Source organism: Ammospiza caudacuta, chromosome 15, assembly GCF_027887145.1.
Source record: "Ammospiza caudacuta isolate bAmmCau1 chromosome 15, bAmmCau1.pri, whole genome shotgun sequence".
NCBI classification, from domain to species: Eukaryota; Metazoa; Chordata; class Aves; order Passeriformes; family Passerellidae; genus Ammospiza; species Ammospiza caudacuta.
This window is the reverse complement of record NC_080607.1, coordinates 10,546,028-10,559,840: the sequence shown is the minus strand read 5'-3', so window position 1 is coordinate 10,559,840 and position 13,813 is coordinate 10,546,028. Positions and strand designations below refer to the sequence as shown.

At 46.6% G+C, this 13,813-nt stretch overlaps 1 protein-coding gene across 1 annotated transcript; it reads left to right on the top strand.

Annotated features, from left to right (window-relative positions):
• Positions 1-9,131: 9,131 nt before the first annotated feature.
• GHRH (growth hormone releasing hormone) lies at positions 9,132-13,529 on the top strand. Its single transcript, XM_058814935.1, has 6 exons — positions 9,132-9,217; positions 10,033-10,146; positions 10,813-10,917; positions 11,999-12,136; positions 12,411-12,507; positions 13,297-13,529. The coding sequence occupies exons 1-5, from the start codon at positions 9,138-9,140 to the stop codon at positions 12,472-12,474; spliced, it is 501 nt and encodes a 166-aa protein (XP_058670918.1). The 5' UTR covers positions 9,132-9,137; the 3' UTR covers positions 12,475-12,507; positions 13,297-13,529.
• Positions 13,530-13,813: the final 284 nt, after the last annotated feature.

The window sequence follows — 13,813 nt, the reverse complement described above, 5'->3', positions numbered from 1 at the left end:
TGTCTAATCACCTTTTGTCACAGACATGTTTTCTGAAAAATCCTTTCCTTAGGATTTTTTCTCCTGAGAGGCTGAGAGGCCTCAGGAACAAAATGTAAACAATGGTATCTGCTGCTGTGGAATGCAACAGGTGCATCTGTGATTGGTTGTTTCTAATTAATGGCCAATCACAGCCCAGCTAGCTTGGACTCTCTGAGAGTCAGAAGCTTTTTTTATCATTCCATTCTTTCTTGCTAGCCTTCTGATGAAATCCTTTCTTCTATTATTTTAGTATAGTTTTAATATAATATACATATCATAAAATAATAAATCAAGCCTTCTGAAATACGGAGTCAGATCCTCATCTCTTCCCTCATCCTGGGACCCCTGTGAACACTGTCACCCTTTCTGTGAAGAAATTCCTCCTGATGTCCAACCTACACCTCCCCCTGGTGCAGCTTGAGGCTGTGTCCTCTCATCCTGGCTGGGTGCCCATGGCAGAAGCACCCCAGGCCTTTACACCTCACCCCCCTAAATCTCTGTGAGGGTTTTAATCCCACCACCAATTCTGTGGCCTTCCAGTCCTGGTGGGTTTCTCTTTGTCCACAAGGTTTTCACCTGCTCCCTTGACATACTCTGGCAGCAACAATCAAGATGTGCTTCTGGCTTTGCTCTTGACAGGGATTTTATTTTTAATTTTATATTTAATGTCCTGTCCAGTTTCCAGCTCTGAACTGGAGATGGCTCCATAGGATGAATTACAAAGGGGGAAACGCCTTGGGCTCTGTTTTACTCTGTTTGTGGTATTTAAGGAATCTGATTTGTTTGCCCTTTTCCTATCCCTAAACTATCAGAAGTGCCAGGTTGGTTTTTCTGCAGAGCTTTATTACCAGAGAGCCTAAATACTTTGGGGGAAACCTAATCAGTTACTTATCTACTGAGGAAGTAAGGTATGGTATTTGTAATAAAAGGATTTTCTAGGCTGTTACCAAGCATTTGAATCAAGTGGATATTAATGATAACAATTTCAAAGATTTTTTGCAATTGGATTAGATAATCCTTCATGGTTTTTAGTGCAGAAGACATTACAGACAACTGGAGAACACTGCTGAGTGAATGGCAGAAGCCAGAGACATTTATACACAGAAAGTTTCTGGCATAATAATCCTAAGAGAAAATTGCTCTTAAATGGAGCTTCTCCTGACCCTGGTGAGTGACTAAGGGATATTTCCAGAGCTCAGGAAAGCAGTAAATTCTGCCCTTTCACCTTCTCACCTCCCAAACTCTAAATGTTTGGGATGAAAAAAAAAAAAAAAACAGAAGGAAAAAATAATTATTGAAAATGTCAGGAGGGATCTTATCAGAATGGATTAACAGGCAGATTAAATTCTTCCCAGTATTACCAGTACACTGAATGTGCTGGTGCTGCTGCCCATACACCTCACAGGCTCCAGTCCTCACAGATGGAGTTTGCAGGCATAAAGACCTTTGTTACTGTACATTTTATTATTTTTCTTCTCTCCCCAACAGAAATGGCACAACTCACTCAAGCAGAATTAGGCAGGTGAAATGTGCAGTGTTTAGGCAACTCCTGCCCCTTCTCTCCCCCTCTATTTCCCCCCAAACCCTCCAGGGCAGGAGCCACAAGCAGGTGGTGCCACCATCCCACTGTGGCTCCCCACCTTCCCCAGCCCCACACTGACCCACTCCTTGCACTGACTGGAAATGACAAAAAAGGGAAGCTGTTTATTAAAAAAAAGGAAGATTTTCCCAAAGCCTACTGGATGTAAGTGGGTTTCAAAGCTAAAATTGATTAAACAAGTGGACACGGCAATTTTGTCAGCACTCTGTTCTAAGCAGGGACAATGCTCAGGCAAGAAGTCTTTCTTCAAATCCAAATAATCTTTGGCTTCTTTTAGTCCTTTTTACATTTCTTTCTTGTGGTATTTCCTGCTTGTCTTTGCAGTGAGGCTGCTTTATTATCACTCACTGTATGTGTGATCCTTGTGCTCCAAGATCTCTTCATCCTCAGGTTGCACATTTGTATTCAGCCAGGAAAAAAATTACTGACAACTGTTCTTATTTCTCATCTCTTACTGGAAACACAGCCTTCCTCATTCCTTCTCCATAAACCACATTTTGCCCTCTTGATGCCAGTACCATCTCACTCTTATTCGGTTTTTTATCAGAGGCTTTTCAAAGGATTGAAGCTGCCTCTCCCTGTTCACCGATCCTGGCTGTAATATGCTGTGTAACCTTCTAGCCAAGGCTCCTTTCCAAACTGAAATGAGAGTGCTAAGACCAAAAATGAGCTCCTTAATTACTGACATTCACTGCTGGCATCTCAGCTCTGTCTGCCACGGCTGGAGGAGGAAGGAGATGGTGTTTAGAGAGCCAGAAATTCAGGAATCAGTAACTCTCAAGCCTCCAGCTGAGTGCGACGTGCTGATGCCTGGCTGAAACCCCTGGCAGTTCACTTGGGTGGTGCTGAAATGCTCCAGAGCTCTGCTAGGAAATAAACAGAGGCAGACAGGTATCTAGAGGCTCTATAAATGGATCCCACCTGCAGAGCCCATCGTGCCTCCTGACACAAGCACATCTCACAGGCTGCTGCCGCTCGCTCTGTGGCACAGGCTCAGGGACAGCTCATGTCTGGAGATTAAGCAGGATTTTCAAGCAGGCTTTTAACACCATGGGACAGTCCTTCCAGCAGCCCTTCTTGCACATTTTGAATCTCTGATTTATTTAGTCTGTTTTTAATCTGATCCCCTGCCTCAGACTCGTTCTCAGAGTGCACACAGTGCTCTTACCCAGAGTGTCTCCTTCCTTGAGATTATTTTGATAAATGTTTGTATTGGGCTTTCTACCAATTTAAATTCCTCCAGGAAAAATTCTCCTCAGGAACTCATTGATGTTCAAAGGGTTGAGTCTGGAGGATCTGAAGATCCAAGTCTCAACACTTTATCCTTCCAAGAAGAAGAAACCAAGTCTTGTATAATTTTCTAATGGCAAGTCTCACCACACCCGCTGGGTTGGAGTTTTGGTTTTTTTGTTTCTTCCTTAGAAGGAACTGGTATCACAGGCTAAATCTTGTCTTTCTCATCTCATTTTAATTTGCTTGCCTTCCACAGAAATGACAGGATTTCTACAAAGAACTTAGAAATGAAAGTTACTGTGAACACAGCAGTAATGAACGCTGCAATTAAATGATTATGAATTTATTATAATGTGCCTGAGTTCTGCCACTTGGGAAAAGACACTTAAACCAAAATGGATTCCATCCCACCCCCATTTCAAACCCAGGAAAAATCCATAATTTTTACTCTTAGCAGTTCTGTTTAATTCACCATTAGGGCATTTGTTAGTCACCATCCCACCTCTCACAGATATTTCTGCATAAGCCAGAGGGAGAGCCTGTGGAGCCTGGTGGAGAAGCTCCAAAATTGACCTTTTCTGGGTCCGGGGAAGACAGGAAGGTTTTGATTGAAGCTGGGACAGGAAATCCCAGGGACAGAAATGCTGCTCTGTTTATGCTGTTGCAGAACTCCTAAGCTGGATGCACCCAACAGAGCCTCGAGGGTTTTTAGAAATTTCTGCTGCCCCCTTCAATTAACCCAAAGCCATTGTTTTGGGTCTTGCTGGGTCCAACTGTGCATGGCAGGAACCCAACCTGGGCAGCACCAGGAGAGCCCTGGGATGATAGATGATAGCTTTATAGAGCCCTCTGTGGAAGCAGCTCTCCTGAGATATGAGCACAGCTCTCCAACCCAGGCTGGGCAGCAGGCAGGTATGAACAAGGCAGTTATAAACTGGTTATCCTTGATCAGAGAAATATTGCCTGGTATCATATCAGCTCTGTGTAAGGCAAGGGGCCAGCTGGATGGAGAATCAGCTCCAGACCAGGCTGTAAGATAATACCTTGAAATAGCACTGGTTTAACAGCTTGATCCGATTCATCTGTTCAGCCAGTGCAGCACCAAGACAGTAGAAGAAAAATAAGTCATGCTGAAAAATTAGTGCAACTGGCCTCACACATGAGAGAACACAAACACATTCAATAAAAGCTAACAAAAATCCATTTAGTTTGCAGGGAGTGCATGCAGCTGTATGCACCAGGACCAGGATTTTGGAAAACCTGCTCTGTACTACCCAGGAATCCCCATCTCGAGTGGATGACAGATGATACACCTGTCAGATTTGCAAGAAACAATGAGAGACAATAACTGGGTTAAACCATCACTGGATGGTCCTGACCCCCTGCACACACAGGCACCCCACTGCACCATCCTCCCTGCAGTCCCTCTGTGCCACCAGCAGCTGGGATGCCACTGTGGTGCCAGGTGAAGGAATTTGGCAGCAGGCAGACATGAGTCATCTCACCTGCTGAAACTTCTTCCCATCACGGAGTCCTGCAGGCCCTCAGACAGGACAGTCTGCATCCCCATCAATTCAGGGCATTGTGAAGTCAACATGGAAAACCTGGCAGGTGGAGCTCATGCTGACACCTCATTTGGAGCTCCTCTGAACTGTCCTGGTCTTGTTGGCTTGAAGGCTCTGTGCTGGTTTTAATGGGGCTTTCATGAGCCTTGTTCCAGGAATGAGCACAGCTGCTGGTGGTGCAGCACCCCAGGGAACACCCCTGCCTCTTTCCAGAGCACATCAATGGAGCAGGGCTCTCCAGCTGCTCTCTGGGCTTGGTGTGAGGCTGTGAGGTCTGTGAGGGACTGAACTGCCCCCCTGGTGCAGGTGTGAGTAACAAAGGAGAAGGAGGAAAAGGCTGATAATCAAAGAAAAATAAAATAGCAATAAAAGATCAACCCTCCTGTTCATGCAGCGTGAGAAAGTACTAATGGTTAACTCACTCTCATTGTGGAGCAGAAGGAAAAAATGGAATTGCAGAGGGAAAAACGAAGTTTACCTGGCAAAGTGAATTTGTCATTCACTCTGCCAGATTACTGCTGTTATTTGCTCTTCACTCTTAGAGGGATAAAGAGAAATCGTGCAAATGACCCTGGGCTGTGGCACAGCCCCCTCTGCACTCACACACACACACAGAGGATGCAAACACAGCCTTTGAAATCCAGGAGGATAATTGATGCTGTGACGGTGGAAGCCCACGGGACTCCGGAGGGAGCTCAGGTATAAAAGGCAGAGATGAAGCTCCCTGGCAGCCAGAGGACACCGGGAGCTCCGGGAGTGCCCTCCGTGCCCGGCACAGCCCGCGGGCTCCCGGAGCAGCGCCCGAGGAGAACCTGGATCTGCAGCCGGGGAAGGAGCACCTGGGCAGGGGCTGATCCAGGAGGAGCTGGTTTTCTCCAGGAAAGGTAAGTGGGAGCCTCTCTCTGTGCATTTAGCATGATAATGTCTAGTTGGAAGTTGGGCACAATTAAATTCCACTGAAATGCAATCAAAGCTGGCATCAGGAATGAGCTTTGCCAGGTGCCTTTGTACCATCTCAGGATTTATACCAACACGTTTTTGTACCAACTCACAGAATGAAACAACAATTGAGCTACATCATAAATGCAAGCCAATGGATTTATCCTATAGATGAGCTTTATAAAGCATGTTAGATGAGCTTTATTAAACAGATGAGCTTTATAAAACATGCTAGACGAGCTTCATAAAACATGTTAGATGGTTACTAGCTGTAGCACATTTTTCTCTTTTGCTATGTTGATGTGAGTTTCTTTTTCCCTGGCAAATGAACGGTGTTTTACTCACCCAGCAACGAAACTGTGCTTGAGCCAAAGCAAAGTGTGAGGAGGAACACAACTCAGTGCTACAGGTAATGCAAAGCCAGCCTGGGCACAGGGAGGCACTTAAAAGGATTTCTGCTTTTCTAATGCAGCATTTCAGGGGATGAAAGTTTCAGCTTTGTAAAACAGCAGGCATGGCAAAAGCTTCATTTCATCTACACAGAGGTGTTTTGAAGACTGCTCAGGTTGAGGTTTCAGAATTGGCCAGAGGCGGTTACCCAGCTCTCCAACATCACGGCCACAATGCTGCTGTTCCCAGTGCACAGGATGGAACAAAGCTATTACACCTCATCTGCTGGAATGGTGCTAAAAGCTCTTCATCTTAAGGGAGATTTATTTATTAATCATTTTTTCACATGCTGCCAGAATGGGAAGGGAAGGTGTCCCTCACCTCAGGAGAATTTTGAAGGTGACAATGTTTTGCAGAGCTGTCGAGCTGCCTGCACACAGGGTGACACTTCCATTTCCCAGCTTCTCTTCTGAAATGCAGACACATCTGGGAAGGGATGTAGAACTTTCATTTTTTATTTATTCCTGAAGGAAAAAGGGAGACAGACATACCCCCAAAATCTGGAAGCAGGCTGTAGCTAAGGGAGAGAAGACAAAGCAGGATAGGGGAAGAGGAACAAAGCCAGAAAAAACCAAAAAAATAATTTCAAAGAGACTAATAGTAGAGAAATGAAAAAAAAAAAGGATCTCAAATGTTCAAAAAGCAATTCTAGAGAAAAAAATCCAACATTTAAAGAGAAGCCAGAGAGAAAGAAAGTGGTGATCAGGGCTGTGTCCTAGGAAGAAGGGGAAGCAGACAACATTGGGCATTTACATTGGCACTTAACTTCTCAGTTCACACAGAAGCTTCTCTAATACTGATTACATCTCCTGTTGGAACTGTCTATAGATGCTGGTGCCACAGTCTGTTGGTACCCACTGATAGATGCCTTAGATAATTTCCTCTATCTAGAAAGATCTGACTCGGGATTTTCTTGAAGGTATTTAGGGAAGAGGTGCAGAAGCAGCATGTTTTTCCAAATTCAAAAGAAAAAGTCAAAAAAGAAAAGGAAGCAGGGGATTTGTTCTAAAAGCAGAAGTCCTGTCTGTCTATCAAAGTCTATTTAAGCATTCCTTGGCTCTTTGGTGGGGCAAAGTGATTGTGCAGGAGGAGGAGATGCCACCCATCAAGGAGCTTTGCAGGAGCTACTGTGCAATTCCCAGGGGAAATGCTGGGGAAGTTGCTGGTCCCATCTGGGAGCACAAGTAACTGGAAACAGAGCCTGGGTGAGAACAACTTGGTGATAAGAAACCCCATTCCTTAGAGGGACACCTTTTCCATGTCTGTCTGTGCACTTTTGGCACTGCCACTAATTCTGTCATTAACTTGCCTGGTGTCAACATCAGACCACTGCAAGAGCTCAGGTCCTCAATCAGCCTCCCCCTCTCTGCTCTGCCCAAGCAGAAAGGAGAGCTCACTGATGATGTTTTCCAGCAGAGAGCCTCCCTCCCTCCTCCCCCGTGGGTAAAACCCAATCCTTGAAAGTTCACTTGGGCAATCAGAAGTCCAAACAAGCCCTTTCCATCTGGGAGCTGCTCCTTTTACAGGGAACTCTCGTTATACATTTGGAAGAGAGGTTTTTTCCCTCCTCTTAGGGAGATCAAACACCTTTCTGCTCTTTTCTTGTGTATAATAAGATAGGGAACAGGGAAACTTGGTATTTTAAAGGTTCCTATCCACATTCTTTAAGAATCTTATTTGAGCAAAAGATCAGTCGCTTTCAATGGAAGCTGGGGAAGAGCGGCATTCACTGAAATACCTTCGTCCTGTTGCTGCTTCCAGGGACAAAAGCTCGGCATTCAGCTGGGTGTTCAGCCCCCGAGGGTGGGTGACCCCGGGCTGCTCCGGCCTGAGTCATCCTCAGCCCTTCAGCCAAACCTGGGACACAAAAACTGCACCCACGGCTGAGCCCGGCTCACTGCTCCAAGGCTGGAGCTGCTCTCCACAGCAGCAACCCAGCCCTTCCAAAGGCACATATTGACATATTTCAGTCCTGTCCTCTCTCCACAGCAGCACCTCAGCCCTTCCAAAGGCACATATTGACATATTTCAGTCCTGTCCTCTCTCCACAGCAGCAACCCAGCCCTTCCAAAGGCACATATTGACATATTTCAGTCCTGTCCTCTCTCCACAGCAGCACCTCAGCCCTTCCAAAGGCACATATTGACATATTTCAGTCCTGTCCTCTCTCCAGAGCAGCACCTCAGCCCTTCCAAAGGGACATGTTTACATAGTCCAGTCCTGTCCCCTCTCCACAGCAGCAATGCAGCCCTTCCAAAGGGACATAATTTCCATATTCCAGTCCTGTCCCCTCTCCACTGAATGAACAGGCTCTGTTTTGTTTAGCAAACCAAGCCCAGCAGTTGTCTTTGTTAAATGGCTTTGCCAGGGGTACCTCTGTGCCTGTATTGCCCCTCTGCCCAGGAGTTTTGTTTGGATTTCCCTCTTTCTCTCCAGCCTCTGGACAGCCAGAGGGACAGCCCAGGCACAGACCCGTGCTCTGCAGGTACAGCCATGAGAGCAGAGCAGGTGAAGTCCCAGGGCTGGCTGCAGAAGGTTCTGTGCAGGTTCCTTTCACATCCCTGCCAGCTGCTGCCCTCACCCAGGTGCTTTTAGAGCCCTGCAGGGGCTCCTGGGGCTCACAGCAGCCCCAGAGAGAGCTCTTTCATTGACCTCCAGGTCAGTGAGGGGCTCCCACAGCACCAAAACCTGACAGAGCAGACCCAGCTCCAGGGAGGGCATCACACACAGCCATTGCCCTCCACAGGGGACACTGTGCCACACCGAGACAGTTCTGCCTTGGGAAGCACCACAGCCTCAGAGGAACATTTCCAGTCCTTCTGTGCTGAGAAATGAGCAGAGGGACTTGTGGAATTTGCAGGCAGTCCCAACAAGGGAAGAGATGAGAATATTGACTCCATGTTTCAGAAGGCTGATTTATTATTTTATGATATATATTATATTAAAAGAAAACGATATACAAAAACTATACTAAAAGAATAGAAGAAAGGATTTCATCAGAAGGCTAGCAAGGAATAGAAAGGAATGATAATGAAATCTTGTGACTGACCAGAGATTCCAAGACAGCTGTGCTGTGATTGGCCATTAATTAAAAACAACCACATGAGACCAATCACAGATGCACCTGTTGCATTCCACAGCAGCAGATAATCAATGTTTACATTTTGTTCCTGAGGCTTCTCAGCTTCTCAGGAGGAAAAATCCTAGCAAAAGAATTTTTCATAAAACATGTCTGTGACAGGGACTGAGAACACAAGGGTGGCACTTGTCCTCCCCTCAGTGCCCTGACTCAGCTGCTCTGCATTTTAGGTGATTCCAAGGGGTGGAAGATGCTGGATAAGGCCACCCTGCTCCTGTTCCTGCATTTAGTCTCATGCTCCACCTCCTCCCCTCTCTACCCAGCTCTCAGGTAAGTGCTGAGTGCTTTACCCACACTCTCACTCTGCCTCACCTCTGACCTTGTGCAGAATAAACAGCTGCCAAACTAAAGTTGCCAGCACTTCTGAAAGATGAGTTCTAAATGTGTTTCTAGGCCTATTCCTCTGCCCTGTCTTAATTTTTTGGGTATACACTGCTGGCCTAGAGGTGATTTCCAAAGAAGGCAGGCACCTGATGGAATATTTCAGCCCAAAGAGTTGCGTTTAGAATTGAATGCTGGGTTCTGTAAAGGGAAATCTGGCAATCTCCAGAGCAGACAGCATCTCCAGCCCAAACACTGATAAAAATTTGTGGCTGCAGAGCACCTGCACTGAAGTCAGAACTGCAGATATTCTAGTACATGAAATCTACAGATACCTATTAATATTTCAAGTATTTCCTTGTTGGGTCTTACAAGTTGCAACACTGATTTGTACTTCGACAATGAATAGAAACATAAAAATGAGTGTTGGCTTCTCTAATGTGGATTTGCAGTGTCCCATAGAAGATGCTTTAGCCTTGTGCCAAAGGCATGGCACAATGACACCAGGAACAGTGGGATTCTGCTGGGAGCTCAGTGAGGGGGGTGTGTGTTTGAGGCAGCTCTACAAACCATCCTTCCACTGCTGGGAGAGCTTCAGGGCAGTTTCTAACTGGGGAGACTGACAGACAGCACTTGTATTACTGCTAAGATAGGATGAAAAATGGAGAAAGAACAAGCAGGAGAGTAGGGAATGATGGCTAAGAAGACTGAGCCCCAGCTGGATCTGAGCACAACCCACAGTGTGCCTGGGGTTTCTCTTGCAGGTTCAGCCCAGGGCCGGTTGCTGGCAAGGCCGTGAGCTTCCAGCTGCAGCCCAGCAGCCCCCTGGCAGAGGAGCAGCAGGAGGAGGGCTTCCTAACAGACCCCACTGAGAAAAGGTTGGTGCCTCCCCTGCCAGCCCTGCTGCTGCTGCACAGAGTGCTGGTCACAGCCCAGGAGCAGCTCAGTTAGTCCCAAACCATCACCCGTGGCCAGAGCCATGTCCTGCTGTCCCCACCAGCAAGGACACACTGACAGGGGCAGGCTCACACGCCCAGGGCTCCTGCAGGGAACAGAATTGTCCACTGAGCTCTGGGACTCTATCTGCAGGGATGCTAGAGCCTCTCCTTTCCCTCTCTGCCTGGAGACAGAGGATCGTTATTTCTGTCTGAAGCACAGAGGACTCACCCTTACAACAGCCCAGGGGTTTGTGCTTCCCCCTTTACCTGTGGATTTTCTGGAGCCTGGGTCTAACCACAGCCTAGAGATGTGCTGGGGGCTCTGTCACCCTGTCCCAGACAGAGCCCTCCCAGGAGGTGCTGGTGCTGCTGCAGAGCACCGGGACAGCCCAGCCCAGCCCTGCCCCAGGTATTTCATTTTCCCTGCTGCCTCCATGTCAGGACTGAGCTCCCTCAAATCCTTTTACCCTCCAACACTGATGCAGTCCCACACTACCAGGTGCTTGCTGTGGTGACCTGCCCTGGAATGAGCCCTGTGACATGTGGGCTGTTCAGTTTCTCTCACTGACAGCTCAGAGATCAGCCTGTGCTTCCTTCCCTCCCCAGGATGCAGCGCCACGCTGACGCCATATTCACTGACAACTACAGGAAATTCCTGGGGCAGATTTCAGCCCGAAAATTCCTCCAGACCATCATTGGCAAGAGGCTTGGGTAAGCCCCAGCACCCTGCTGCCCTAGGGCTGGGTTTTGCCCATTACCCTGGGCAGTTTTCCACACACCTGGCAGAATTGGCTGCTTTTCATTGCGGCACAAGCAATCTCTCCTGCTGCTCCACATCCCAAAGGGCATTCTGCATCCCTGCAGTCTTGGATACCCCTAATCACAGTTATCATCCTAATTAATGCTTTCCTCCAAGGCTGTAAGCATCAGATCAGCCCAGAGTTCTGCTGCAATACCAACAAGCAACAATATTTGCTGATAATGTTTGCAATGATCCTTCATTGGTAGGGAACCTGTAGAATTTGCAGACAACCCCAGCATGGGAAGAGATGAGAATCTTGACTCCATGTTTCAGAAGGCTGGTTTATTATTTTATGATATATGTTATAGTATATTATATTATTTATATTATATATTTATATTATTTATATGATATATATTTATATAGTATATATTATATATATTAATATTGTTTATATTATATTTATAGTATTTATATTATATTTATATACTAAAAATATACTAAAAGAATAGAAGAAAGGATTTCATCAGAAGGCTAGCAAGGAATAGAAAAGAATGATAATTAAGTCTTGTAACTGACCAGAGTCCAAGACAGCCAGACTGTGATTAGCCATTAATTAAAAACAATCACATGAGAACAATCACAGATGCACCTGTTGCATTCCACAGCAGAAGATAATTACTTTTACATTTAGTTTCTGAGGCTTCTCAGCTTCTTAGGAGAAAAAATCCTAATGAAAGGATTTTTCACAAATGTGTCTGTGACAGGAACCCTTATCCCTGGCCTGGTTTAAACACAGAAAACAGCCTCTCCATTACCCTTGGCTGCTTAGATCACTGACTGCCACTGAACAAGACCAACTGGTCAGATGCAAGCCAGCCCAACCCATCTTCTAGCAAAGCAGCAAATACAGTGACCAGTTTCTTTCTGAAATTAAGCAGTGTCATTAGGCTCAGTCTCAGCAGGCTCCCTTTCAGTGCTAAGCCAAACTTGGAGTGAGGCACAAAAAGCATGTCAGAAACAAAGAGGTTTCTCCTCTTCACCCACCAGAAGCAGCGAGAGCAGCCCAGGGGAGGGGCTGCAGCAATTCCTGAGCCGGCGCCAGTCCGACAGCATCCTGATGGACAGCCAGTACCAGCAGCAGATGGTGCTGAGGGACTTCCTGGGAGCCATCCTGCAGAGCCACAGGTGGGTGGCAGTCAGGTCATCCTCTGCCCACTGCAGGAGCACACCCAGCTCCTTGTCACCGCCTGCCTAACAGGGGTGAACGTGCTGAATTAAGTGCCCTTTCAGGGAAAGAATAAGGCTGAGCTCACAAGCAGGGTGCAGATAAGAACAGCCTGCACCACACAGCAGCACATCACTCAGGCTGTCTTCTCAGCCTTGTAATCCAGTCAAATAGCAGAAAAGAGAATTTCTCTCTTGATCCCAGTGATGCCATCCCTGTCCTCTTCCTTGGCAGGCCTCAGGACATTGATAGCAGTGGGCTGGAAGGCTTTCCCAGCACCCTGGCCAAGCTCATGTAAATATTTCTCCCTTTTCCATCTCCCCACACTCTGGTGAGTACCATTCCCTGCTCAACCCTGTGCATAACTCACTGCTGCTGCACTGCTCAAGGCTTGAAGGCTCTCCTTCAGCAATGCCAGCTCCCACTGCTGCCCATGAAAAAGGTGCTTGCTGCAATTTAAGGGGGAAAAAGCTCCCAATCAATATTATCAAGTACCTAAAACTCTGCTAGATTGAACAGACAGAACACAAGTGCTGTGGAGCTGCATGTGGATGCCTGGGAACAGGTTTGCAGCAGCCCAAAGCAGCAGGTCTAGGCCAGGCTCAAAGCAGACAAAATCTTTCTCCAGCAGCAGAACCTGTCTCTAGGTCCCTGGGACTTGTCAGGTTTTCCCTGCACTAGAACAGCAGATAGTTTTGCTGTTTTCTGTATCCCTCACTCCTGAAAACAGTCAGCTGGAACTTGAATTATGCTCCAAGTCTTGTCATTCTTGAGGGAATGAGAGACAGCACACCATCCATCCTTGGGAATACCTTCCCTTGATCAGCTGTCCCACAGAAATGAAGCCTGTCCAATGCTGCCAGCAGGATTTAAAGGGGTGTGGAGAGATCAGTGTGCACACTGAACAAAAGAGGGGCTGGGGAAGAGAGGGAAGATCAGAACTCTACATTAATCACACAGCTGTGAGAGCATAACATTCCAGCATCTCCCTTGCCATGCTTGACTTGGTTACCTTTCCACACATAAGGTCAGTCAGGAAAAGCCTCCAAAGGATGAAAAAATGTCTGTGTGTGCTTATGAAGTTTTCTGGTAATTCTCTTTTCCTCCTCTTTCTGTCTAGAATAATTCAGAGCTCATGGACCAAACTGTACAGTGAGCCCTTCATGGCTGTGAAGACACTCCCAGATGTGAGCAGCTGGAACCTGATGCACACACTCCTCAGATCTGATCAGAGGAATGCAGTGCTGAAGCACCACTTAATTTACTCCAGTCTTTACAATTTAACTCCCCTCTTGAAATACTGCTCTGTACTAAATTAGAAAACAAACCTCTGTGGTTTAACCTCAGGCTGCTATACACAGACTAAAACAAGTGAGAGACTTGTAATCCTGGGGACATCCTGTCTGCTAATTAAGGTTTCTAATCACAAAGTGTGGCAAAATTTCTGCCAAGTCATCTTTCTGTTTGAAGGCTTGATTAATAAAGATGAGGCCACCAAAAGGCACCTTTAGGCAACTTAGTAAATTGATTACAGCATTCTCTAAATTGATGCTGATGGCACAGCCACAGCAAGGATCAGGGTGAGGTGAGAGATGAATTCACACATCTCCCATTCACTGGAAACACTGCCCAGGGCT

Excerpts from the sequence above, each read along its gene's own strand:
- GHRH (XM_058814935.1), top strand. The coding sequence starts at position 9,138 with ATGCTGGATAAGGCCACCCTGCTCCTGTTCCTGCATTTAGTCTCATGC. Across the intron at positions 9,218-10,032 it reads CCTCTCTACCCAGCTCTCAG|GTTCAGCCCAGGGCCGGTTG; the intron begins GTAAGTGCTGAG and ends TTTCTCTTGCAG. Across the intron at positions 10,918-11,998 it reads ATCATTGGCAAGAGGCTTGG|AAGCAGCGAGAGCAGCCCAG; the intron begins GTAAGCCCCAGC and ends TTCACCCACCAG.